The sequence below is a fragment of the Cryptomeria japonica genome, chromosome 6 (genome assembly GCF_030272615.1).
Source record: "Cryptomeria japonica chromosome 6, Sugi_1.0, whole genome shotgun sequence".
NCBI classification, from domain to species: domain Eukaryota; kingdom Viridiplantae; phylum Streptophyta; class Pinopsida; order Cupressales; family Cupressaceae; genus Cryptomeria; species Cryptomeria japonica.
Genome location: NC_081410.1, coordinates 668929507 through 668956225, shown reverse-complemented (window position 1 = coordinate 668956225; position 26719 = coordinate 668929507). Strand labels below are relative to the sequence as shown.

General features: G+C 39.6%; 1 protein-coding gene across 1 annotated transcript in view; it reads right to left on the bottom strand.

Moving 5' to 3' along the window:
- LOC131039065 (peroxisomal 2,4-dienoyl-CoA reductase [(3E)-enoyl-CoA-producing]) overlaps positions 1–26719 on the bottom strand; it is a 118144-nt gene that overhangs the window by 34996 nt on the left and 56429 nt on the right. Inside the window, exon 2 of the mRNA XM_057971709.2 lies at positions 14852–15011. Within this exon, the coding sequence (XP_057827692.2) occupies positions 14852–15011 (160 nt within the window). The remainder of the gene's footprint in view (positions 1–14851; positions 15012–26719) is intronic.

The following is a 26719-nucleotide window of genomic DNA, read 5'->3' as shown; positions in this document are numbered from 1 at the left end:
AAAATTATCCTGATAGAGAGTTCAAAAAGTCAAATTTCGCTCCTGTCCTTCACTGAGGATCCAGAGCGAAAAGCGCTCCTGTCCCTCTCCAAGGGTCCAAGGCGAATCGCTCTTGTCCCTCACCAAGGGTCCAGAGTGAAAAGGGTTAGTGGAGTCATTCCTGACCTTGTTTGGACAAATTGAGACATCAAAGGCATGATGGAGGACAAAATGAGCATGATAGAGCATCCAGACTTGATCAAAGACAATGAAATGATGGAGTATTTGTCTAGAAAGGTAAAAGCGCTCTTGTCCCTCACCAAGGGACCAGAGCGATTTTCTTTATATACACATTTTTAGACCTTTCTTGGACTTGAACTCTTATTCATGGCGTGTAACAAGATGATATCTTCCTTAGCCAAGACATTTCATGGTGAAAAGTGAAGCATTTTGGCCTAGAAGACAAAATTCGCTCCTGTCCCTCACTGAAGGACCGGAGCTTGAATTCCGAATTTGCACTATCCTAGCAAGATTTAAGTAATTTTGCGGTTTGAGAAGGCCAAGGGAAACGAGTTCTGTCCGTTGAATATAACTTGAGTGGGCCACAAAGGAGAGAATCAACCCAAAAGACAATAGGCGCTCCTGTCCCTCACCAAGGGACCAAGGCGAAAATATCCTAAGGCATGTTCTTTCTAAAGGTCGAGCGAATTAAACTCAAGACTCCTATAAAAATGCCATTTTGAATGCCTAGGATGAAGTTTTGAACGTGGAAGCGAAAGATGCAAGGTTTAAAATGCAAGAGCGCTCCTGTCCCTCTCCAAGGGACCAAAGCGAAGTTGTTAACATTCATTATTTTTTGCCTTATTCCTCCAAATCGCATTAGATACCAAATTTGCCAACTTCGAGATTTTTGAAAGAGGAAAATTTTAATTGAATTGGCATTTAATAAAAGCGCATGGGCATTTAATAATTAATTTTAAGCCTTGGAAGATCGACTTTTGCATTTAAAATTAATTTTTTAAAATTAAAAAAGAGAGCGCTTGAGGTATCATTTTCATTATTTTATTAAGTCGGCCTCTTCCTTTTTAATTTTATTTATTTTTTGGCCTATTTTCATCAAGTCGGCTTATGGGGAGGTGAAATGGTGAGCACTCTATATATTTGGGGTGTGTTTTTCATTATTCAAATCATTCATTCATTGTTTCAAGTGCGATTTGGAGAAGCAAGGAAGAAGTGCGAAAGCTGGCCTATTTGGAGCGAATTTTCCTCAAGTGTTGAAGACTTAAGGTGGTGGAGTTGATGCTTGTGAAGACTAAAGGAGGCGCATTTTGCTAAAGAGAAGGCTTTGATCTACACTTTGCCTAGCGAATTCTCCTATTTTTACATCATTTCTTAGAGTTAATTCTCAAGAGGAGGTATGGCAAAATCATCTTGACACCCTTATTCAAGGTTTGATTTTTTTTAGACATTTTTTTAGAAAAGTCTAAGTATTGCATGGTTAATTAGGAAATGATAACTCAAGATTTATCATGAAGTTTCCTAATTAAAATCTTGAATCTTCCTTTTAAAGTTTAATTTTTAGATTTCAAGATATATTACTAATTTTGAAATGTTGTGTAGGTATCAAGATGGCGACTCCCAAGCTCGAAGGATCTACAAGTCGAAAGGCTCTTCTCAAGGAAAATCAAGCCAGATCAAGGACGGTCTCCTCCAAGAAGATCAAGCAAGGACAAGGGCGACCTCCTCCAGTCTAGCATCGACAAGGATGGCTTTCTTCGATCCAGCATCATCAGGATAGCGGCAACCTCTTCCAATCCAGCATGCCAAGGCGAGGTACATCATCATCCTGCAAATCAAGGACACAAGAAGTCAGAGCAAAGGGTTCGTTGAAGAAGCAGATAGTTCCAGAAGAATTAATTAAGGCTAACTTCTCAACGTTACCAAATTGAGTATCAACCAAGTGTCAAATGAGGTGGCATCCTAGTCATCACTTCTCCAGTCAGTGTGGTCCACCTCAGCACGTCTAGATTCAATGTACTTAACTCATGGAAGGTGGCACAAACTTCGATGTACCTACCCCAGCTATCCATTGGTGGAATTTTCTAGAGAGGACATGTGTCCAGGCAATACAATTTTATCATTGGTCAAGCATTAAATGTTATGTAATGGTTGTAACAAACCCTAATTAGGGTTTTCATTGTAAAATCTTGGCCATTGATCTCGAATTGATCTAAGCCATCGAATTGTATTATGGGCACTATATAAGCCCCGGCTCTTCATTTGTAATAATATAGAAGTAGTTGGAAGCAGTTAGAAAGGAGTTAGTGAATAGAGAGTAGTTAGAAGGTGATTAGAATAGCAATTAGAGTAGAGTAGAGAGAGAAGGCAAAGATTGTTGCCAAGATGTTGTTGTAAAAGACTTGTAACTTCATTGAAGAAATGGTGAAATTTATGGGTCGATTCGACAATTTGCATGGTCTCTATACTTCTCATATTTGATTTCATGTTATTAGATGAGTGGAAGAAATGTGCTTGATTGATGGTGAAATTCGTATATCCATACTACTAGCAGTTTGTTGATTGCAGATTTGCCTTGCGTAGTCAACTGGAATCATTCAGCCTAAGCTTAACTTCAATTGTCACTTCTTCATTGATATGCATCAGCCTGATGGTGTCTATGCCTGCAGTGATGATTTGAACATCATAAAGCTTTCCTTCAAAGATCGCACTAACCTTGTGAAGATGGTCCTGCAATGTCAAAACAAGACTTAGTTAGAATTTCATCAAAGATCATTCATTGTTCCTACATTCTTAGTATTAGGATTAGATCCTCTCCTCGCCCTCGTCTTTTTTTCCTTTTTTCAAATCAAAGCTAGTGAAAGCATGTGTTCCAGCAATATTCAAAGCAGATCAGACGTTCAATCATCAAATGTAAGTCCCCTTGTGATTCCAGCAAATCACTTCATACCACAGAGAGCTTATCCACACGTAGAGATCCTACATACAAGAACCTTGAAGTCATCCCGATTGATCCTTTTCGCGATATCTTCAGCATTCGGAGACTTTACTCAAGAGAGGATAAGGTACCTTTGGGTATTTTATTCTGTGTTTGATAGTGTACAAAATACACGTCAACAATACCTCCAGTCATCCTATGAGAAGGAAGATAAAGAAGTGAAGATAGATTGGAATGAGCCCGAGGTTTTAGACCTAAGAGCTTTGATGGCTCCCGTTTTATCTTGCACTCGCAAATGGGTGGATGTACAACATCAAAAGTTGAAGGAGCAGAATGTATCTATGACATTCACCTTGGAAGCAAGACCAGAAGAAGGAGAGGCAAGTGTTAGTGAGAATACTTCTCATTCCAAAGGCTCAAAGAGGAAAGAAGGACCTGAGAAGAGAGAACCTTCCAAGAAGAAGCAGAAAATAAATCCTGATCACCCACCAAGCACATCTTCTAGGCATGAAAAGGAAGCAAGCCAAGGAGAAGATCAGAGGCAAATAGTGTATGAAATTGATGAGTCTATGGAATCCATGGTACAGAATGATAAACAAGGAAAAGGACAGACACCTCAGCATTCATCAAGTCAATCTCCCCAAGTTGGTGCTAATGAGCAACAAGAAGAAAAGAATGATGATGAAGCAACATCTCCTTTCCGGGAAGATAGACCTCTACCCAAAGAAATACAAGTGAGGGAAACAAGATCTACCATTCCGGATTGGCTGAAAGAGAGGCTGACAAGGGTAGTTGTGGTTGAAGAGGAAGTACATTTATTTGACTTGGAAAGCCTTATAGGAAATTCTCATGAAGTAATAGAGAAGAAGAAGGCCACAAAGATGTCAAAGGTAATTAAAGATGAGACAGGATCCAGAAAAGTGCAAATAGCTACACCAGTGGTGGACAAATATGAGGATGAGATTCTAGCAGAAGAGTATGATCTAGAAACATTTGATCTTGGTCCACTTACCACCGAGCAGGCTATGGAAGAAGCAACCGATTCACTGAGAAACACTCAAAGAGGAAGTGGAAAAGAATAAGAAGCTTGAAAAGGAGGTCAGTGCTTGGAGGAATTATTTTAGCCATCTTAACCAGCGTTTGAGACGACAGGATCCAGCAATATCTCCTTTACATACACTTCCTCTTGACTCAATAAGTGAGGCAGAAAGGTTGAAGAGCCTAGTTCAACTCATGAGTTCTTGGATTGATGAATCTCACAAGGTAGCCATTGAATTTGCAACAAGAATGATGAAGACAGTTCATCGAGCTATCTAGGTCCTTGAGATTATCCATAATCTAATGATAACTGTGGCTGCATTCACTCACACTAGAGATGTTATCATCCCAGTCTTACAAGTGATAAGAGAAACACCAAGATGGATTCTAGCGCAAGAAAATATAATGGATGGAGGAACCCATGGCCTCTTGCAGTGGTCAGCTCTGCTCCAGATGAAGGAAATTCTTTTTGAAGACGTCAACACCAGATGCAGCCCAATTGAAGGCACCATCCATCCAGTTCAAGACAAGGTGTTTGAGGTGTTGTGTACCATCCTTGACAGGCGGATTGAGATCGAGACAGATGTGGACATCCAGGAGTTGGAGGACAAAATCAAGGTCATCTTTTGCAAGGAAGAGAACATCGTCACAGAAAGGCAACAAGATCAAATGTATGCTACTATGTTCCTGATTGAGAAGACCAAAGAACTTGAGCCTGGGTGGGAGACGACTCTTCTCACTGCTTTTGATCAAGTCCTTCATTTGGAAGAACGAATGAAGAATCTTCCTAAGATTCTCATTGCTGAGATTGAGGGAATTGTGTCCAGATTCATTGAATATGCTAGAAAAGAGCATAGGAAAGGGAACAAGGTTCTAGACGAAAAGTTGTTATAAGATGATGTGGCAGCTTAATTCCTATTGGTTGATGTCTCCTCGTTATTGGTGCCAATTTTTATTGGCTATGGATTAATAATGTTTATCTAAATGGGGACTTTTTTGTAACAAACCCTAATTAGGGTTTAGGTGTCAAAATCTCAACCATTGATCTTCTTTTGATCCGGGTCGTTCATTGTATTTGAGGATGCTATATAAGCCCTCACTCATTTCATTTTGAAGGGTGAGACAGAGAGAAAGAAAAGTTAGAAAGTTGGAGAGAAATAAGTTTAATTTTGTTAGTAGCAAATTTGAGTAGTGAAGAGAGAAATGAACAATTGTTGTTTATTTGGCTATGAGATCAATGAAATATTGAAGTTATGTTGTTTTGTCGCAATCCTTGTGGCTATCTTCATGGTTGTTTATCTTCTTGAATCACTCTTAGTAGAAATATCATTTAGATTTTAAGTTTGAAGGACGAATGTTGTGCCTGATCTTTGATAAGACTCACATTCCAAACCACTAGCTTCTTACTGATTGTAAGAATGCCTTGTGTGGTCAACTGGAAACATTGAAATTGATTAAAAGTTCAATTATCATTGGAAGTATTGGTACGTATCTCCCTGATAGTATCTATCTCCTTGGTGATTTGAAAATCGTTGAATACCCTTAGAAGATCGCACCAATTCCAGTGGAGTTCTAATCATTTGGCGATACTAAAATTGGTAGAATCTTATCAAGACCAGTCTTCATTAAGTCGTTCTTAGGATTAGTTTAAGTATCTCTTCCTCGAAACCCTAACCTTTTGATCTTGTTTGAAAATCTGTTAGTATTAGGAAAATCCTGTTTCCTCATTTGGCAAGATAGTAGCACAGACAAACTTTCTTTGAAAGTACGTAAGGCCCCTTGAAGAAACAGCAAACACAACAACCACTGGTGCTTATCCACGAGTAGAGATCCTACAAAGCAGAACCTTGAAGTCCTTCCAATTGATCCTTTTTGCGATATCTTCAGCATTCGGAGACTTTACTCAAGAGAGGATAAGATACCTCTGGGTATTTTATTCTATGTTTGGTCGTGTACAAAATACACATCAACAGGATGACGGGGACTCCTTGAATGGCCTCTTCCACTGGCAAATGGGAGATTATGAATTGTTTACACCCTCGTGCAATGTATTGAGTATCGAGGAAGAACCAGATATATTTCCTCTAGAATATGGATAGTACAAGGAAGGGGAGGCCTCTGTGAATGACACTCCCGCACACCAGTTCTCGAAGGGCAAACCTATTAAATATCAGGAAGCCAATTTGAAGGAGACAAATCTTGGGGGGACAAGTGACCCCAAGATCATCCATATCGGAGATGACTAGAATCCAGTGCTGAAGGCCGCAGCCTTCAAAATTTTCCTCGAATACAAGGATGTTTTTGCATGGACGTACAAGGACCTGAAGGGCGTGCCCCCAGAGCTATGTGTACACCGCATAACATTGGTACCGAGAGCCCAACCGGTAAGGAAGCGGCCTTACCGTATGAACAAAAATTATGCTGCACAGGTGAATGACGAAATTGAGCGGATGTTGGAAGCGGGCATAATCTTCAAGGTGCGGACAAGCAAATGGGTGTCTCCCATAGTGATTTCCCTCAAGAGAGAGACCAATCAGATCCAGATCTGTGTAGACTTTCAGTGTCTGAATGCTGTCACTATTAAAGACCCGTTTCCCATACCCTTCACCGACAACATCCTCGAGGAAGTGGCTGGACATGAAATCTACTCCTTCATGGATGGGTTCTCTGGGTACAACCAGATATCCATCGCCGAGGAAGATAAGTTGAAAACTACCTTCGTGGTGGAGGACAGGGTGTATGCATACAACCGAATGCCCTTCGGCCTATGTAATGCACCAGCGACCTTTCAGCGCATCATCTTGCACATCTTTGACAAGATGTCCATAGGGAACTTCAAAGCTTTCCTAGACGATTGGTCTATTTACAGCAGGCAGGACATCCACCTAAAGGCCCTCAGGGAGTGTCTGGAGAGATGTCGAAGGGCACGATTGGCCCTTAATTCGAAGAAATGAAGATTCATGGTACCGCAGGGAAGATTGCTTGGACACATTGTGTGCAAAGAAGGATTGAAAACGGACCCTGACAAGATTTGGGTCATAGTAGAAATGGAATCTCCTACAGACGTCATTGGGGTAAAGTCTTTCCTTGGTCATGTAGGGTACTACAAGAGGTTCATCAAGAACTTCGCTGAGGTGTCCCACCTGTTGGATAGTTTGACACGGAAAGGGGAGCCATACATCTGGACAAAGCCGCAGAGCGATGCATTTGAAGAGCTGAAAATGAGATTGATGGGAGCACCCATACTAGCATACCCGAACTGGGATAAGGAATTCCACATTCACGTGGATGCTTCAAATTATGCCATCGGGGATACACTAGCCAGGTAGGAGGACATGGGTTGGACCATCCAATTTATTTTGCGAGCAGGTTGCTCTCCAAGCCTGAAAAGAACTACAGTAGCACGGAACGCGAAGCCCTCAGCATGGTCTACGTCGTACAAAAATTCTGACATTACCTACTCGCTACACCATTAACATTTTACGTAGACCACCAGGCACTAATGTACTTGGTAAACAAGCCTATTATTCAAGGAAGGATAAGTCGTTGGCTATTTCTACTACAGGAGTTCACGTTTACAATTGTGGTAAGACCAGGACGAAGCCATGTCATAGCCGATCAGCTGCCTCGAATCAAGTCAGGGGAACCTCCGGAGGGAGTAAATGATGACTTCCCAGATGCGCACTTGTTCCAAATAGCCGTACTCCCTTCGTGGTACAAGAAGATTGGAGAGTACCTGTCGACGTCCCGATTCTCGGAGGACATGCCCCCAGGGGAACGGAGGAAGCTAGTATTAAGGAGCAGGACCTTTTGACTGATCAATGGCTTACTCTACAAAATAGGAACAAACCAAGTATTAAGGCGTTGTGTCATGGAGGAGGAAGTCCCCAATGTATTGAGGGAGGCACATGAAGGGCCCGTAGGCGAACATATGGGCCCGGACACGACGGCACGCAAGGTGTTGCTGGTAGGGTTGTGGTGGCCAACCGTACACAACAACGCCAGGGAGTGGGTCGTGGGGTGCGACACTTGCCAACGGGCGGGTAAACCTTTGAAGCGGGACTTGATGCCCCTCAACCCTTCACACGCACAGGAACTTTTCGAACGATGGGGACTTGACTTTGTAGGGCCTCTTAAGGCTAGCCGTACATGACGGTGCCGTTACAATTGTGGTTGTGACAAAATACTTGACTAGGTGGGTGGATGCGAGGGCTCTCCCGGATAACTCTGCAGTAAGCACGGCTAAATTTATCTATGAACAAATTATTACGCGATATGGCATACCTATTTAGTTGACAAGTGACTGAGGGGGCCACTTTGTGAACCATGTCATACGGCTGTTGACCACAGAGTTTAAGATTTTCCACTCATTATCGAGCCCGTACTACCCACACACGAATGGGCAGGCTGAGGCCACCAATAAAATATTGGTGTCGGTAATCTACAAGTCATGCGGGGTAGAGAAGGAAGACTGGGAGGAGAAGTTACCCTCTGTATTATGGGCCTACAAAACGACTTACAAAGTGACCACCGGTCAAACTCCATTTCAACTGATGTATGGTCAGGAAGCAGTGGTGCCTGTCGAATTCATGGTGTTGAGTTTGCAAATAGCAATTGAAAATAGACTCGGAGACATGGAAAGCATGCGGGAGAGGCTTTACAACTTGAACAAGTTGGACGAGCGTCGAATGGTGGCGTAGTGGACCACGGAGGCCGCACAAGCCAAAAGAAAAGTATGGCATGACAAACATTTAAAACAGGTAAGATTCACCTCGGGACATTTGGTTTTGAAATACAACGGCAAAAACGAGATCAAACCAAGGAAGTTTAAGGTGAGATGGCTAGGACCCTTCCGAATTCGCAAAGTTGGGGCCAACGGGGCCATCCGACTGACAACGTTGGACGGAAAATAGGTGCCCGAGGCTGTGAACGGCTCCAAATTGAAATTGTACTGCAAGCGACAGCCGCACCAGCAAGTCCTAAGTGGAAAAAATAATTGAAAAAAAAAATTGAAAATTGAAAAAAAAAAAAGAAAGAGGCCACGATGGAACCACTGTACGGTGGAACCACCGAACGGTGGGAACCCCGTGCGGTGGAACCACCATGCGGTGGAAACCACCGCACAAACCACCGCCTCAACAAACCACAACAGCATAATAAGATGCAGCCCGCACAAACACGCACACGTAGCCGCACAAAGCCACGCACACGCACAACCCATGCTAAGCCACGCACACACAGCCATAGGCCTTCGGCCTGAAGAGAAAGGCGACGGTCCTGTGGAAGAAGGGATTCCTGGCATATCCGTCGCGGCAAAAAGGGGTTGTTGCAGCCACGTGGGTACGCAACCATTGCCGCAGGTAAGGGGAAGTGGTGTAACAATTCCACGGTTAGCCATATCTCAGCTGGCACGTTAAGGAGAGGCAAACTACAAGGAATGCATTCAGCCGACAAACACCATTGGTGAGCAAAGTTGGAGACAAACATGGACAAGACCGCAAGTGTTTTACCATCCAAAGTTCGAGTTGTAGGAGGCATGAATACAAGTACCAGTGCCAACAAACAAAAACATAGGCCCAAGATAGCCACAGCCACGGGAAAGGTCACCACCGACACTATTGTGTTCGAGGGTGTGAATGGAGCTGAGTGCCGCAAGTGGTGGCAGGAGAATGTTATTGATCATGAAGTGAAAAAAAATTTACAGCGAGCAGGAGTTCACTGGGCTATCTAGATGCCTGTTTTCCCCATAAAGAAATTTGAGGTACCACTGCGAATGATGGTCGATGTATTTGACGCCACCTCTAGAACTAGCACGTTCGACTATGGCAACCATAGGCTAAGGGTTTCCTTCACAGTAACCGACTTTACAAGGGTATTTGGCATACCAAGCCGCAATCGGAAGAAAGTGGAGTTAAAAGCTAAGAAAATGAATAAGGACACGAAGGAACACTCGGTGAAGATGGTTTCCCGCAACCTTACACCGATTGAACTTGCCTTTGTGACCAACGCCACAAAAAATAGGGGAATGAAAAAGTCATTTGTAGCTTAAGGGCCTTGGCGCTGTATCATGGATGTCGTGAAGAGCCGACTTATCAGGTTCAACCGTGCATCGGATATCGCCCTACCTCAGATTATTTTGATGAATGGACTTATGAATGGGGTGCAGTACGACTAGGCTACAGTACTTGCTAACAGGATGTATGAGTTCATGACTCTACACCACCGCACCTTCTACATGTCACACTATGCCATTGGGTTGTTCCTGGAGGCCATGCGTTCCCAGCTGCCGGAGGATGAAGTAGACATCAAACCGGTAGGTAGTCTGGCACCAGGGAAGCCACCCATCTTCTATTGGTGACATATGGATGTAGCTCTGACACCTACGGCAGGGCAGAAGAGGTGAAGGTAGGATGTTTCCAAGTCTGACAACTTCGACACCCGGCGAGAAGAGACCTCGAAAGCCTCGAGTGATTTAGACGGAGATAGTGGGGCAAGCTTAGTTGAGGTCGTACCAGCATCCACACCCCCACTCCAAGTTTTGTTTGCCACATCCATGTTGACTGCCTTAGTGCATTTGAGTCTGCCTATGAGTGGCATTGCGTCCATCCCAGCCTTTGGGGAGCCGAGGCCGCCGGTAGTAATGAGGCTGCCATCAAAGACCGAGGAAGTGAGGACAGAGTCAGTTCCATCAGAAGAAGTGGGCGAATCCGTACCCACAGGGAAAGTGCAGGGGCACGATTAGATAGCGATAGCAACAACACTAGGCGGGGGGATACTACACCCCCTCAAGGAGGACAGTTGGTTGAGCAGGGAGTTCCAGATGGCACCCATGTCACCTAGGCCGGTTACTACCATTTCTCCCTCACGGGCTACCCCTGTGCGCGGTGACCCTTGGGAGGACTTAGACGCAGAGGTTGTGGACTTAGATAGCGAAGGTTCACCCAGGGATGTGACACACTCGACGGAGGTGCAGGGCAAGGAGTTGGCACTGGAGCAGATGGCAGAGGTCCACGTGGATAGCCATCAAGATAGGGTAGAGAGCCACACGAAGAACAGGTAGCCAAGCCAGGTAGACGTGGAGGCTTACCTCCAAGATATGGTGGACCGAGGGCAGACTTACTTTCAGGAACTGGTACAGACTTATCTGCAGGAGGAGGTCCGCCGAGGGCGGGAGGCTATCGCCTCCCTTCAGTCAAAGGACCTCAACAACGTCGTTCAGGAGTTGGAGCGGTTGCTCAGGTTTATGCAGGAGGGTTGTCCGCAGGCATTTGCTGCCTGTTCTATTTTGAGAGAGGCAGATGGCTAGAGACTGAGACGGCAAAGATGTTGGCTGCATGGGCAGTGAGCACGCCAGTAGTGGAGAGTGGAGTGGAGTCTCTCGGGAGGCAGATTGAGTAGACCTTCAGGAAAGGGTATTACACTCTTCGCTGAACGGATTCCGTGTCTGTAGGACATCTGACTGCGAGGGTGGCCGTGGAGAGAGCTCGGGAGGAGTTGGCCACCCAACTTGAGGCCGTGCAGAGAGACTTGGATTGTCGGGAGGTGGCGTGGGAAGCCGAGAGGGCTCAGCTCACTGCCGAGAAGGCACGGTTAGCTGCAGAGTTGGAGGATGCAAGGGCAAAGCAGGCGACCCTGAGCACTAGTCTGGTACAGGCGCGAGAGACGGTGGATGCCAAGGAGAGAAAGCTCCTGGAGGCTGCCCGGATGGTTAAGTCTGCAATTGAGCATAGAAAGGTTGTTGAACGGGACCTGCAGGTGTGGACACAGCAGGTGTACAATCTACGCGCACGACTGACACCAGCATCATCATCAGCCCTACCACCTGCTGCTTCAAGGACGCCCCCTCCACCCCCTTCTTCTATACCTTGATTCTGTTTAAAGTATGAACATCATCTCTATTTTGTATTAAGTCGTCCGGAGACGACTTCTTTTCTTGGGGGGGATGATGTCGGGAATAATCATTATGTTATGTTGTCGTATTATGTTATGTTGTCGTCGGGAATTATGGGTTGCGGCAGTCAGTTAGTCTTCCCGAAGGGCAATTGGATGCGACGGTTGGTCGCACCCCTTCGGATATTATATATTGCATACCTTTCCTTTGAAGTATGATCATGATAGTCGTATCTGGGTGTGATGTTATAAGCACTTGATGTACATGGACTGTTGAATTAATACAGGGACTAGTTCTTTAATATATTCTCATTATGTTCTGCGCAATTACTTTCCGCATTTAATCGTTTACCCGTATGTGGCAAACAATAGTGCACAAAATGGGCATATTTGGTAAATTTGTCCACAACTACTACTTTGACACTCTTAAATTTAGACTTTGGAAGGACTGTGATGAAACCCATGGAGATCTCTTCCATCATTGGCTAGGAATAACCAAAGGTTGTGAAAGACTTGGAATCTTAATTTGTTGGAAAAAGTGTGTTGTTTGCCTTGCATAATGTTATAATGTAAAATTAATATTATTTCTAGTGTGCCTAGGGAATCTAGAGATGCGTGCATCATGAGTTAGACATTCTTGGAGCCACTTTATGTATTGTATTAACATTGGAATAAATATTTAATGTGGGTTTGCACATCGGGAAAATATTTAAAATTGGGAAAACTTAATACCAAAAGTAAATAGGAGGGGGGAATGGTTTTGTAAGTTCATGGTATTAGTCACATTGTTTATTTATTACCACTTGGTAGTTTTAACCAATCTTATTTCTATAAAAGCAAGCACATGAGTAGTTGTTAAGGTTGGCTAGTTTGTTGTTGGCTCCTTTGAGCATCTCTTGTAGGTTGCATATGTGAGGAGAGGAGTCATGGATTGGGATGTGTGGTTACACGATTCTCATTTGCTTGCTCACATACAATGCATGTAGAAAGCTCGATGCTTTAGAGGTATTCATGGAGACTCTATAGATGTATTGTAATCTTTGTTAATGAGATGATACATGAGTATGGATGCCTTTGGAGACTAGATTTCCCCCTCTTTAGGGTTTTCCGATGTACATCTTGTGTCATCTTGATGGCATGTATGTTTATTCTTTAGCACATGGATTATGAAAACTTGTTTGCATGATTTTTTCTATACGAGATATGCAGAAATAGTCCTATGTGGCTGCAAAATTCCTTTCATAATTCTCTCACCTTCATTTCTTTGACAAATCACACATTTTGCCACAAATTTTTGAACATCACCTCTAATCCCTTCCCAAAAGAAATCATGTTTGATTTTTTAATATGTCTTCAAAATCTTAAGTGACTCCCAACCAAAGAACCTTGGAGCTCCTATAGAATATTTTGTGTGAGTGGACCTCTTGCATAAGTACAATCTCTCTTTATACCCCATGGAATCTCTCTTCCAAAAAACATATCTGAACTAGGATCATATTATTACTATTGAATGAGATTCCATGTAGCAACATCTTGTTGCCACTCTAATCTCGCTTCTTCAACCCAATTTTCCTGTAATATTGAGTTGCACACAATAATACCTGATCCTTATCATCCTTTTTAGATGGTGCATCAACAAGTGCATTCTTCCATTTCTTGCAAATGATTCAAATTCATATCCCAACATCTTAGGTATCAATAAGATTGACTTATTAATTCAATATCAGAAAGAAGATTATGTTGTCACTGATTGGATTCATGTTAAGATAGTTTTGTCCCCTAATCATTTTAGTTTAAGTCATAAGTATGTTGAGATGGATTAATTATGGTTAAAACAGGCCTAAACTTAGCAGGGGACATTACAAGGAATAAGCACTCTAATTATGATGAATATTACCTGTTTCTACGTCTAATGAGAACTCGCCAATTGTCGCAATGTTGCACATAGCCCACATTGTTTAAACTTCTTGCCCTCTTACTAGAAACACATGAAGAACTCTTGAAAATTCATCCGAGTCATTCCCAAGGTAGTTAGCCATTGTACTCCCAAAACAATGTCAACTCCACCCATAGGAATGACAAACATCAATCGATATTCTCCCATGGAGAACTTGATACTGTGGCATTTTCCCAGACAACTTACTATTCCACGATTTGCAATCATGGCTTGAAACTTTGGAGCTAGATAGACAAAACAATTTAAGCATATAGCTAATTTACTATTGATGAAGTTGTGAGTACCATCTAAGACAATTAATATCGTCACCTATTTTTTTCAAGAAATCCGCCACCTTAAATCACATACAACTAATATATGATATAAATCACATCAGATGAAGTCCCATGAGGTAAGCCAATATATTTAGAGATTGGAAACTTGTTTAAATATGTGTTGAACCATGGTAATTATCAATTTTCAGCAAAAGCATAGCCCATACACAACTCCAGGATATTGATAAACCCACCCTTTGAAAACAGGTGATGTACAACCACAACTTCTTTTCTTAATTCTATAGAATCACTTGAAATGGTTTATGATGCATGGTTGTAACATCTTAGACTGGTTCAAGGAAAATCCAAAAAGCCTTGCAGTCACCAGTGCATAGTCAATAGTGATTCTTACACATGCAAATTACAATAAAAGTATCTACCAACAAGCCCTGAGGTAAACAATCAACGCCATCAGGATCATAAAACAGGATAGCCTGAGATGAGCTCTAAAGCAGAAATTAAAGCAATGATTTACAATTTGACAAGTTTCTGACAGACACATATTAATAAAACCAGAGCTCAAAAAATTGTGCACTGTGTATAGGTTTCTAAAGACAGGTGGTAGTAGGCACAAAAGGAGAAAGGAATTTCCAGCAAGATCAAGATATTTAATTACTGTTTTAGCATTATTTTTAACTCTCTTCCTGTCATTCTCTAAGGTCCCTAGAGGAAAATGCTTCACAGAATAAACTTTCTGAAGAAAATATGGGCAACCACCTGTTCGGAGTCCATTTGGAGACAAATCTTCTGCAGGCACAAGAAAGTTGCCAGCAGCATTATTTACAAGAATATCAAGCCTTCCAAAATACTTTACTATTTGTTCAACAACACGTGCGGCATCCTCTTTATTTCGAACATCTCCTTGAACTCCAATCGCCTGTGTCAAGAAGCATGGAGAGTATATGTAATAATCTTTTTATCCATGACAAGAAAGTAATATTGTACACATTTTAGGCACTTATCAACTATATTGTGAATAAATTCCTTGTCTAGTGAAGCAGCAAATCTTAATTTATCTCACAGAAGAAAATATCTTTAATTTTGTAATATATAGATCACTGCCTAGGCTAATGATGAATTCATGAAAATATTTTGATATTCTGAAAATACTAGTCAACAAGATTTTGACTGATAAATTCCCTATTATTGTGGTGAATCCCAAAGAAATTCTCAATTTATTGCAAGATCTTCGCAATATTTTCTTTTTTTGCTATATTATATACCCTCTCTGCCTTGCATTTTTTTCCTTATTCTGCTTGGTTTTTTTTTAATCTGCTACAGGGTCAGCAACAACAGCCGTGAATTTGTGGTTGTTCTTGCTTCTTTTTGAGTCTGCCCTAGTTTTTTTATCATATATTGGCCTATGCTAGTTTCAAACTAACTGTGAATTCCTATTTTGCTTATTTGGATATGTATCTGATTTCAATAGATTTTAGCTTGGATGACACCTTCAGCTAGGTGGTTACAATTCTCCCCTCAAAGAATATGCTTAGACAGGGTTTTTGTATTATCTCTTTTTTAAAATATTGAATATTTCTTTATCCAAAATAGAGCAAGTTTCTCTTCAAGCAATAAACACAGATTTTCATTACCATCTAGGGATATGCCTGGAGGTATCCATTCGAAAAAAATTACATTGTATATTGACATTTTGTATAGTTTTATATCAGCTGAGCAAGAACACGTATTCCTCAAATTGAGGAATTGTAATCAGGAAACAGTGTTTTAGGAGAGGCTTTTCATTTCAGCTACAACTTCTATTTTTATAAAGATAACTATTGTTCTCATGTGCAACAGCTCTTTGGTCATGCAAGCTTCATTGTTTGAACACGTATCTTTTTGGAGACTCTTTTCTGTTGTCAATCCCATATTACCCCATATGAAGGACCTCAATTGATATTAGAGGTCAAAATTCAACTTTACTCAAAATGACACATTAAAATTGTACTTTATAGGTTGACATTTGTATTTTATACTATTTATTGTAACCATATGAAATCTCCTTATAGTGTCAAGTTTTAAGCTACTGTCTGTTGTTTTCTCAAGTGCAATTCATGTTTCAAAACTTGTCAGTCTACTTTGTCTTGTCATCTTTGTTATCTTTTTCTAAATGTTTGCATCATCATGGAACAAAGTTCTTGAGCACATTCCTCACAATGAAGGAAAGGGATTCTTAACAGAGACATTTGCAAAGGTTGAAATCAAGAATGCACTTTGCGATGTAGACATTCAAATCGGAAAATTGGTTAACTTTGGAGAACAGCTGGGCACAATTAACAATTTAAAAATTTCAGTTTATTCAAAGGTGTGCACCTAGGGAACAAGGGCACACCTCATCAAACAGGAATGAATTCTAAATTCTAAAATTTGCAAGGATAGTTCACAAGTGTGCGCTTCAGAGACAAGGAGGGCACACCTCATCAAAGAATTTTTTATTTATTTCCAAATTCAATGTGTTAATGTGGAACAGCATGCTTCACCATGGGAGAATGATGTTTCAAAATATAAAAAAGGTGCACGTCCATGGGAGTATGATTTCAAAATCAAAGTTGTAAGTGGGCATTTTAGCATGGACATAAGTTCTAGACATAACACCAAAGAATCACATACAAGTCTGCACCTAGAACAAAGCATTGCACCTCACTAAGGCCAAAGTTCATTTTCAAATCAAAGAACAATCTAACATACATGAGCACATCTAGGAGGCAGGGGTGCACCTCAGCAAAGGAGGATTCATTTTTAAATTCACAAGATCAAAACACAGTTATCAAAGGCACACCTGGAGTTGTGCTAAAATGCCCTCTTACAACTAAAACTTCGATTTTGAAATCATACTATATGGAGAAAAGTTCTAGACCAAACACCAAAGAATCACATAAAAGTGCACAGTGCACACCTAGAACACGGGCACACTTCAACAAGGCCAAAGTTCATTTTCAAATCAAAGAACAAATTCTAACATACAAGCGCACACCTGGGAGACAAGGGTGCACCTCATCAAAGGAGGATTCATTTTCAAATTCACAAGATCAAACCATAGTTATCAAGTGCACACCTAGAGTTGAGATGTATACCTTACAAAGAAAGAAGATCAGACTCAAACGTCATATGCTTCTATCTATGGAAGTGCATGCCATGTACGACACATATCATCAAAGGCATCGAATTTCACATTCCAAAGTTTAGAAGTCTCATTCATAGGTGTGCACATGGAGTATATGTGTGCACCTCAATAGAGGAAAATCATGTTTAAAAAACAGAGTATTAATTCCCTTGGTACACATCCTTGGTGCAGGTTCACAATTCAACAAAGAAAATTTGTATCTCACATGCAAGTTCGAGAATCCCATTGTTAGGTGCATGTGGGAGCATGAAGTGCGCACCTATATACAGGAAAAATCAAATGTTCAGAAATCATGGTATACAAGTGAGCATGAGTATCGAGTGTGCACCTAATAGTGAAGATCAAAAGTGTTCAAATTTATATTGATAGGGTGTGCCTAGAGGAGAAGTGTGCATCTCAATAAAGGAGTGAATTCAAAATGCAAACATCAAAAACAGCCTTTGTCAAATGTGCTTCTAGGATAGAGGTGAACACCTCACTAAAGAAAATATGATTTAAATCTCAACTTTCATGTCCAGTTATCAAATGCGCATCTAGTGATGAAGTGTACATTTGTACAAAGGAAATTGACAATGCAAGATCAATGTTTGTTTTATGCTACATTGGTGAGCATGTAAAGCAGAAGTGCATGCCTATCAAAGGATATCAAAATGTCAAAGTGGATTCTCAACATTTTTTAGATGTCTTCAAACAATTGGCCATGACCAAAGAAAGTTGCAAAATCATCTACAACTGCCTATCAAAAAGTCTTTTTTAGCCCAGACTAAAAATAGCTCCCTATCACCATTTTCAAAGAGAAAGGCATATTTTGAGATATGTTATTTCTATCTGGCACTGTTGGCAAATGCACACTCCAATGAGAAATTGTAGGTGATTTAAGGTATTGTCATTGATGGCAACCTTACAATCATATGATACCGGCAGGCACCGACACCGGCAGACTCTACACCGACATAGAGTTCACCGGCACCCTGGCCGACAGGATTTTTGTTTAATTATATTTTGTATTTAATTGTAAAATCATTTTGTAAGCCGACATGGAAAATTGTAATATGACTCATATAAGTATAAGATCTTGTAGATCATTTAAAAAGTATGTCTAGTTAGATAAATGCAGATCTAATGTGTGAATTGTAAGGCAGATTTTGGATAAGGGTTTATGATTATTATAGAGCTTAAACCGGTACTGAACTTGGCATAGTAGATGCTGATCTGAAGCAGTACATGACATTGGATTTGTATAATCCATTTTTGTAAGTCAGTGAGACTTCTTTTGTAACTGAGCAGTGAGCTCTAGGCACTTGGCCTTCCTGCATGTGCAGGCCCCTTTTGTAACAATAATATTTCCTTATTGGCCAGTAAGCAAATATTGTGGGTCACAAATCCCACCGAGATTTTTCCCACGCTGGGTTTCCTCGTTAAAATATTGTGTTATGGTGTGTATTTCATGTTGTGCTTATTGTTCTTATTTACTGCATTAATTTTGGTTAACCGGTACATTGTTTTGTAATACTTTTCATATAATAAATTCAGAAAATTCACCAACCGGTCAGATACTAATTCACCCCCCTCTCTTAGTATCTTTGGGAATCCTAACAATTGGTATCAGAGCTCGGTCCTCTATTTTCAAAAGCCTAACAGCTTGATGAAGATCCTGACACCGGTAGAGATGGAAAACTTGAGAAAGCAATTGGAAACAACTCTTTCAGACTATGATGCAGAAAAAGTGAAGAATATCAAACTTGAAGATGATTTGAAGGCTGCACAGGATATCATTCAAGGACTTCAAGAGAATCTCACTATTGCAAGGAACAAAAGAAGAGAACTTTGTGAAAAGATGCAAAGTGATGATGATGAAAAAGAAACTCTTAATGACCTGGTGAACAAACTAAGACAAGAAACCAGTGCAATGAAAAATGAGATGCAAGATATGACTATGTGATTTTGTAAAGAGACTGAAAATCGAAAGAAGAATGAAGATGACATGGTTAGAAGACTAAATGATGCTGCAAATGAAAACACAAGGCTCAGTCATGAAAAATGATATGTTAAAAACAAGTTTAATGCATACACAAAATGACAAAACCGAACTCATGAGATAGAAAGATTTCTTGGAAAATCAGTTGGCTACTGCAAATCAACACAAGGAGAAATTCAAGAAAAGTTCAGAGGAACTTGATGACATGTTGAAGAATCAGAAACCTAATGCTGATACAAATGGGCTTAGCTTTGAAGTTGGTGAAAGCTCCAGTACTGCAAACAATCATGATCACAGCAAACCGGTAAGACAACCTAATGCTTACAAATTTAATGGGAAATGCTTTAACTGTAACAAGTATGGTCATAGAGCAAATCAGTGTAGATCTAAAAAATATCAGAACACTAATATACCCACCGGTCAATGTTCTAAATGCAACAAAGTTGGTCATAATTCAAAAAATTGAAGAACGAATGTAAGATGTTATATTTGTGGAAGATTTGAACATCTATCTAATCAATGCAGAACACATACCGACATAGGATATGGGAAAGCTATTCAGAAAAACAATGTAACTTGTTATGCTTGTAACAAGATTCGACACATTGCAAAATTTGGTAGAAGTAAGGCATCACCGGCAAACAACAAAGGACCCAGCTTGAAGGGAAAAGGCATCACCGGCAAACAACAAAGGACCCAGCTTGAAGGGAAAAGAAAAGGTTGAAGAGGTAAAGCAAGAATTTTCAAAACAATGGATTAGAAAGTCAGATCAGAATGTTGATGGGAATACTCCTCCACCGGCAGAACAGAGTATCACTCCACCGGCAGGAGACTCTTCATCAAACTGAAGAAATATCCCTTGGGGGTATAGCAACAAAATGGAAAACATGCTAGTTTACCCTTGGTTGATGGTGAGAAGTTGAATTACTTCTTTACCGGCAGATGAGTTAAGTTTGACTTAACCGACAGGCATTAAATGTGGTAGTTGAAGGTTATTGAAAAGCACACGATTATACTGGGGGGGGGGGGGTGAATCAGTATAATAATGTTTTTCAATTTAATACTTTGTAATCAATTAAATTGAGCATGCATATGAACACAATAACACAAGATTTAAGTGGAAACCCAATGTGGGAGAAAACCACTGAAAATGTTTGCTATATATATATTTCTTTTACAATGTTCATAGGCACCAACCTACTAGAGGTACCAACCCACTAGAAGCACCAACTCCCAAATCTGAATTCGTGAGCACCAACCCACTGGAAGCACCAACTCCCACTTCTGAATTTGTGAGCACCAACCCACTGGAAGCACCAACTCCTCAATCCAGAATTAGTGAGCACCAACCCACTGGATATAAATCTGATTTTCCACCTTCTGAATGTTGTCACTACAACTGATGATGGACACCTAATTTCCTTCTTTAAACTGCTATAATTTTCTTCTTCGCTTAAGCTTTAAAGGCCTGAGTATAATCTGATTTCTGTCTTCAAAAAAACTGTGCATATATCTGAGAATAACCTTCCACCAATCTGATTATGAAACTGTCATAAGGCTGTAATATAATTCTGATCAAACTTTCTTCATAGGCAGTATATATATATCTGCAAACAATCTTGTCTTAGTCTTCTCCTTAATACTAAGATTATATTGCTTTTGAATCTGCTTATTTTAATCCAACAGTCTGTACTTTCAGAGTTTCAATATGCCTGTGTATATTAAAAAAATATCTTTAATAATACATACACAACATTTTTCACAATTATTTTCTCAGCATCCCTTTTTTAATTTTTTTACACACATCACTAATTGTCAGCAGCTTCTTACATTTCCAGTATTCTCTTCTACATCTACAGCTGTATATACTTATTATCTTCTCAGCACAAGTACACCCACAAATTTCTTTTTATTTATAATATGAGCACTCTCTACACACATACCACACTCTACTTCGCAAATAATAGACTATATTTATAGTCCTTCGAATTCTTCAAAAAGACATCATTCTTCATTCATTAACGGAGGTGTCTCTTTTCCAAAGAGTTGCATCCTTCTATAAAGATCTTTCTTTTGATGGATTTTAACTTTTAATTAACCTTTTAAGAGCATGGATAAGTTCAAACCTTTTATCAAATATGATCGCATCTTTTTAAAACTTTAGTCACATTCTTTACAAACTGTGCCTTTATTAGAAAATATCCACTAAACGTATCTTTGACTAACCATTAACTTTGCTTGCCACGTTAATATTAGTTAATAAAATCGATATTATCGATGCCATATTTCATAACTATTATTAACCATCTCCACCAAAATAAATAAAGACTACTTAATTTAATCTTTATTATATTTTTCATTTTCACGTCTTCAAACAATGAATTGCTGCACTCTTAAGTCATATTCGTTGCTATTTTTCTATATCGCATATGATGATGATCATTTCATATTCAAAACTTTAATCGTTTCTTCATAATTTTAATTCTTTATGAACTTGCATGAAGTCATCTTTTTAGCGTTCATGTATATTAGCAATCGCTCCATGTCATTTTAATATTTGTTCCTTCGCACCATTCATCGCATCCTCCATTAAGCTTTATTTGATGTTCAATGCAATGAATGTAATTGTCTCTAATCACACAGTTGTTGTGGCTTCTGCTATGGCCATGATTGTGCCTCGAACCCATGATCTACTCATCTCCTATCCACGTCCTCCTCCATACTCCACGCTAATAATTTATGAAAGAAGTCAACCAGTGAGTGGCAAATGGAATGGCAAGTGTATTTGCCTTAATAATCTCTGTTGTCTTTTATCTAATAAATATGATGAGGTTGCCGTAATATTAATTGTCCTTTGTCTTCAACAAATCATTGATAGAGTTCGTCTTTAGTATGTTGTATATATGTGCTGAGTCTTTAGTCTTTAATGACATCAATGACAATATTTCCATCAATCTCCCCCTTTGTCATTGATGGCAACCTTTCAATTCAGATTGCTCCCCCTCAAACCACTGACTGCTCCCCCTGTCTCCAATCTCTCCCCCTTTGACATCAATGGCAAGATATTTTTCTGCTGTTTGTAACCTGCCCTTCTTTAATGTATGTTTCATACAAAGCACTTACTGAAAGGATGAGCGTGACATTACTCCCAATTTCTCCCTTAGGTACTCAAAAGTCTCTTTTGGAAGAGGCTTTGTGAAGATATCTGCTAACTGCTCTTTTGTTGGAACATATTCCAACTTTACTTGCTACTCAAGAACCTATTCTCTTAAGAAATGAATCTTGATAGGAATGTGTTTTGTCCTGGAGTGCATCACTGGATTCTTCGACATACTGATTGCACTTGTATTATCACAATAGATAGAGATAGGATGATCATACTCAATCTTAACATCTTGCAAGGTTTGTTTCATCCACAATACTTGCGTACAACATGTTGCTGCTGCAATGTACTCTGCCTCTGCAGTAGATAGAGATGTTGAAGCTTGTTTTTTGCTCAACCAGGATACAAGGTTGTTGCCAAGGAAAAAGGCTCCTCCACTAGTGCTTTTGCTATCATCCTTGTCACTTGCCCAATCGGCATCTGTGTATGCTTTGAGAGTGAAATCATCACATTTTGGATACCACAATCCAAAATCCATTGTACCCTTTAAATACTTGAAGATTCTTTTTACTGCCTGTACATGTGTTTCCTTTGGTGCTGCTTGATACCGTGCTACTACACCAACAGCTTGCATTATATCTGGCCTGGTAGCTGTTACATATAAGAGACTTCCAATCATGGATCTCTATTGCGTCTGATTTGCATCAAGGGATTCATCATTTTTACTAAGTTTGCAACCAGTAACCATAGGAGTACTGATAGGATGACAATCCTCCATTCTGAATTTCTTCAACATCTCCCTAACATAGTTAGTCTGTGAGAGAAATATCCCTTCATCTGTTTGTGAAATCTGCAATCCCAAGAAGAAAGAAAGTTCTCCAAGCATAGACATCTCGAATTCTTTTTGCATGTTAGAAGCAAATTCTTCACACATTTGATTCTTACTACCACCAAAAATGATATCATCTACATAAACAACTACAATCAACAAATGATTACCTTCACATCTGAAATACAAATTACTATCTGTTGCTCCTCTTTTAAACCCTTGTTTTTGAAGGTAGTTGTCTAATATGGAGTACCATGCTCTGGGGGCTTGTTTGAGGCCATAAAGTGCCTTTTTTAATCTGCATACATAATCTTCCTCTTCTGACAAGATAAATCCTTCGGGCTGTTTAATATACACTTCCTCTTCTAAATCACCATTTAGAAAGGCTGATTTCACGTCCATTTGATATACTTTGAAACCCTTATGACTTGCAAGAGCTAGAAACATTCTGATGGCTTCCAACCTGGCAACTGGGGCAAAGGTTTCTTCAAAATCGACTCCTTCCACTTGTGCATAACCTTTACACACAAGCCTTACCTTATTTCTTGTAATTTCACCATCCTCATTCATTTTGTTGCGAAAAACCCACTTGGTTCCAATGAAATTTTTGTTTGAGGGTCTTGGAACAAGCTCCCATGTGTGATTTCTTTCAATTTGGTCCAACTCCTCATTCATAGCATTTACCCAATACTTGTCTTCACTAGCTTCATCAAAAAAATTTGGTTCTATCTTAGAAAGTAGACAGAAATGAGCATGTTCTGTGGTGGTAGCCAGTCTTCTCCTTGTCTGAATATTTGTATCCAACTCTCCAATAACCAAGCCTTCTGGATGATTTTTCTGAACAAACTTTGATGGAGTTTTTGATGGTGTTTTTAAAGGTGTCTTTGATGGTGTTTTTGATGGAGTTTCAAAACTTTCTTGTTCCTCATTCTCACTTTCTTCTTTTAATTCTTCTTCCTCACTTTGTTCCTTAGGATGATCTTCTATAGCTTTCTCAAATTGTCTTCCTTCATCTATCTTCACATTAGCACTTTCAACTATCTTGTGAAGTCTTTTATTGTAGCATTTATAAGCTTTTCTTCTGGTGGAATATCCAAGAAATATTCCCTCATCTGACCGGGCATCAAACTTTCCCAAGTCCTCTTCATCTCTTCTAATGTAGCAAGTGCTGCCAAAAATCCTGAAATAATCAACAGTTGCAGCCCTTCCTTTCCATAGTTCGTATGGTGTCTTGTCATTGTTTACCCTTATTTGTGCTCTATTCAATATGTACACTACTGTGTGAACTGCTTTTTTCCAAAAGGTGTCAGCAATCTTTGATTCATTTAACATAGCTCTTGCCATTTCCTGAACTGTCCTGTTCTTTCTTTCAACAACTCCATTTTGTTGTGGAGTTCTTGATGTTGAAAGTTGTCTTCTTATTCCATGTTTTGTGCAGAAATCTTCAAACTCATTTGAAGTGAATTCTCCTCCTCGGTCTGATCTAAGACACTTAATTTTGGCATTCATCTCATTTTCAACTAACTCTTTGAAAGCTTTAAACTTTGTAAGAGCCTCAGATTTTTCTTTTAGAAAGGCAACCCAAGTCATCCTGGAATAATCATCTATAAGTAGCATAAAATACCTTTCACCTTGCAAACTTTTTGTTCTGGTTGGTCCACACAAGTCTGTATGTATAAGCTCTAGAGGTTTTGAAGAAGAGTATTCTTTGGACTTAAAGCTTACTCGAGTTTGCTTTCCAAATTGACATTGCTTGCAAATGATATTTGATGGTTTTGTAATTCTAGGCATATCCCTCACTGCTTCCTTTTTGCTGATTTTGACAAGATTGTCAAAGTTAAGGTGGCCTAGTCTTTTGTGCCATAGCCAACTTTCATCTTCTTGAACAAAATTACATATTTCTTTATTTATTTCATTTAGAATATACAAGTTATTTGCCGTTCTATGAGCATTTGCAATAATTCTTCCATCCTTTTTAATCTCACATCCTTTAGACAAGAATGTTACACTATGTCCTTGGTCACAAAGTTGACTAACACTTAACAGATTTTCTTTTAATCTTTTAACATATAGCACATTTTCAGTTTTAGTTTTTCCATAATCTAGGCTTAAGTGTTCCTTTACCTTTTATTTCTCTTTTTGTGTTATCACCAAATCTTACTGTTCCTTCATCTGCTAGTTCAAAGGAGATGAACTTGTTTTTGTCCCCTATCATATATGCCTTGAACATCCACTGTCTACATACCACCTATCCTTCTTGTTCTTTGCATGAAGAGCTATTTGGACAAATAGAGATTCTTTATCTTCTTGCTATTTTTTCTTCCAAGTCATTCTAGACGTTTCCTCCTTTTTGATGGGTACATCTTCCTTTCTTGGTAAACTAGGAAAGATAGTTCTGCAAAATCTGACTGTGTGTCCAAAGTTGTGACACTTATAGCATATTACATCATAATTCATTAGAGGAGAAAATGAATTGTGGTTCTTTGGAGTAAAAGTAGAAATATTTCTAGTATGACTCCTACAATGTATTGCTTTGTGACCAAACCTATAACATGAAAAACAATGTCCTTTGAATGAATAATTATTAGTTACATGTGATTTCTTTAGGTGGGATGTTTTCAACACATTAGTGGGAGGATGAGATTTATGAGTATCATTCTTTCTTCTTTTATTTTCTACTATCTTCCATGACTCATCCAAGGTTTTTGAACTAGTAGCCTTGGCTGTTTGATCTTCTTTATGTCCTAGACCTGATTTAATGAAGGTAGGTCTTTGTGTTTTGAGAAGTTTATCCATTTTCTTGGTACTGTCTTCAAATTTCTGAAGTTTCTCCAAGTCTTGTTTTAAGGAGACGATTTCTGATTCTAATTCACTGCATCCTTCCTCTTTACTTTTAAGCTGATCTTTTATCTCTTTCTCATTCTTCTTTGCTTCCTCTAATTGTATTTTTAGGTCTTCAATGAGCTTGCTTGACTCTTGTAATTTTGCCTTATATTTTGAAACCCTTCCTTTTAGTTTTTCATTTTGTTCATAAGCATAATGTAACTCTTCTTCTAGATCTACATCTTCTTCATCACCCATAGCCTCTTGTTCTTCTTCTTTTTCATCTTCATCATCCTCAACTTTCATTGCCATGAAAAGAATTTCTTCTCCATCACTGTTGGACATATCTTCAAAGCTTTCTTCTGATGAACTAGAGCTTTGTTTAGAGTAGAAGCTTTTCTTATGCTTTGAGTAGTTCTTCTTGAAGTATTTCTTTCCTTTTTTCTTTGGATAGTTCTTCTTTTCCTCTTCACTACTATCGCTTTCATTTTGAGGACACTTTGAAGCATAGTGCCCTACCTTACCACAATTGAAACATTTAAATGGAAATTTGCCTTTATATTTGCCTTTGCCCTTTTTGAATTTCCTCATGAAATAAGCTTCAGCCTCATCTAATTCACTACTTGAGCTCTCCTTTGGTGCATGGTTTTTGTTTTTGCCTTTCTTTGATATTTTGAAAGCTGCTTCTTTTTGAGATGGTTTGTCTTCTCTTCTCATTTCATAGGCTG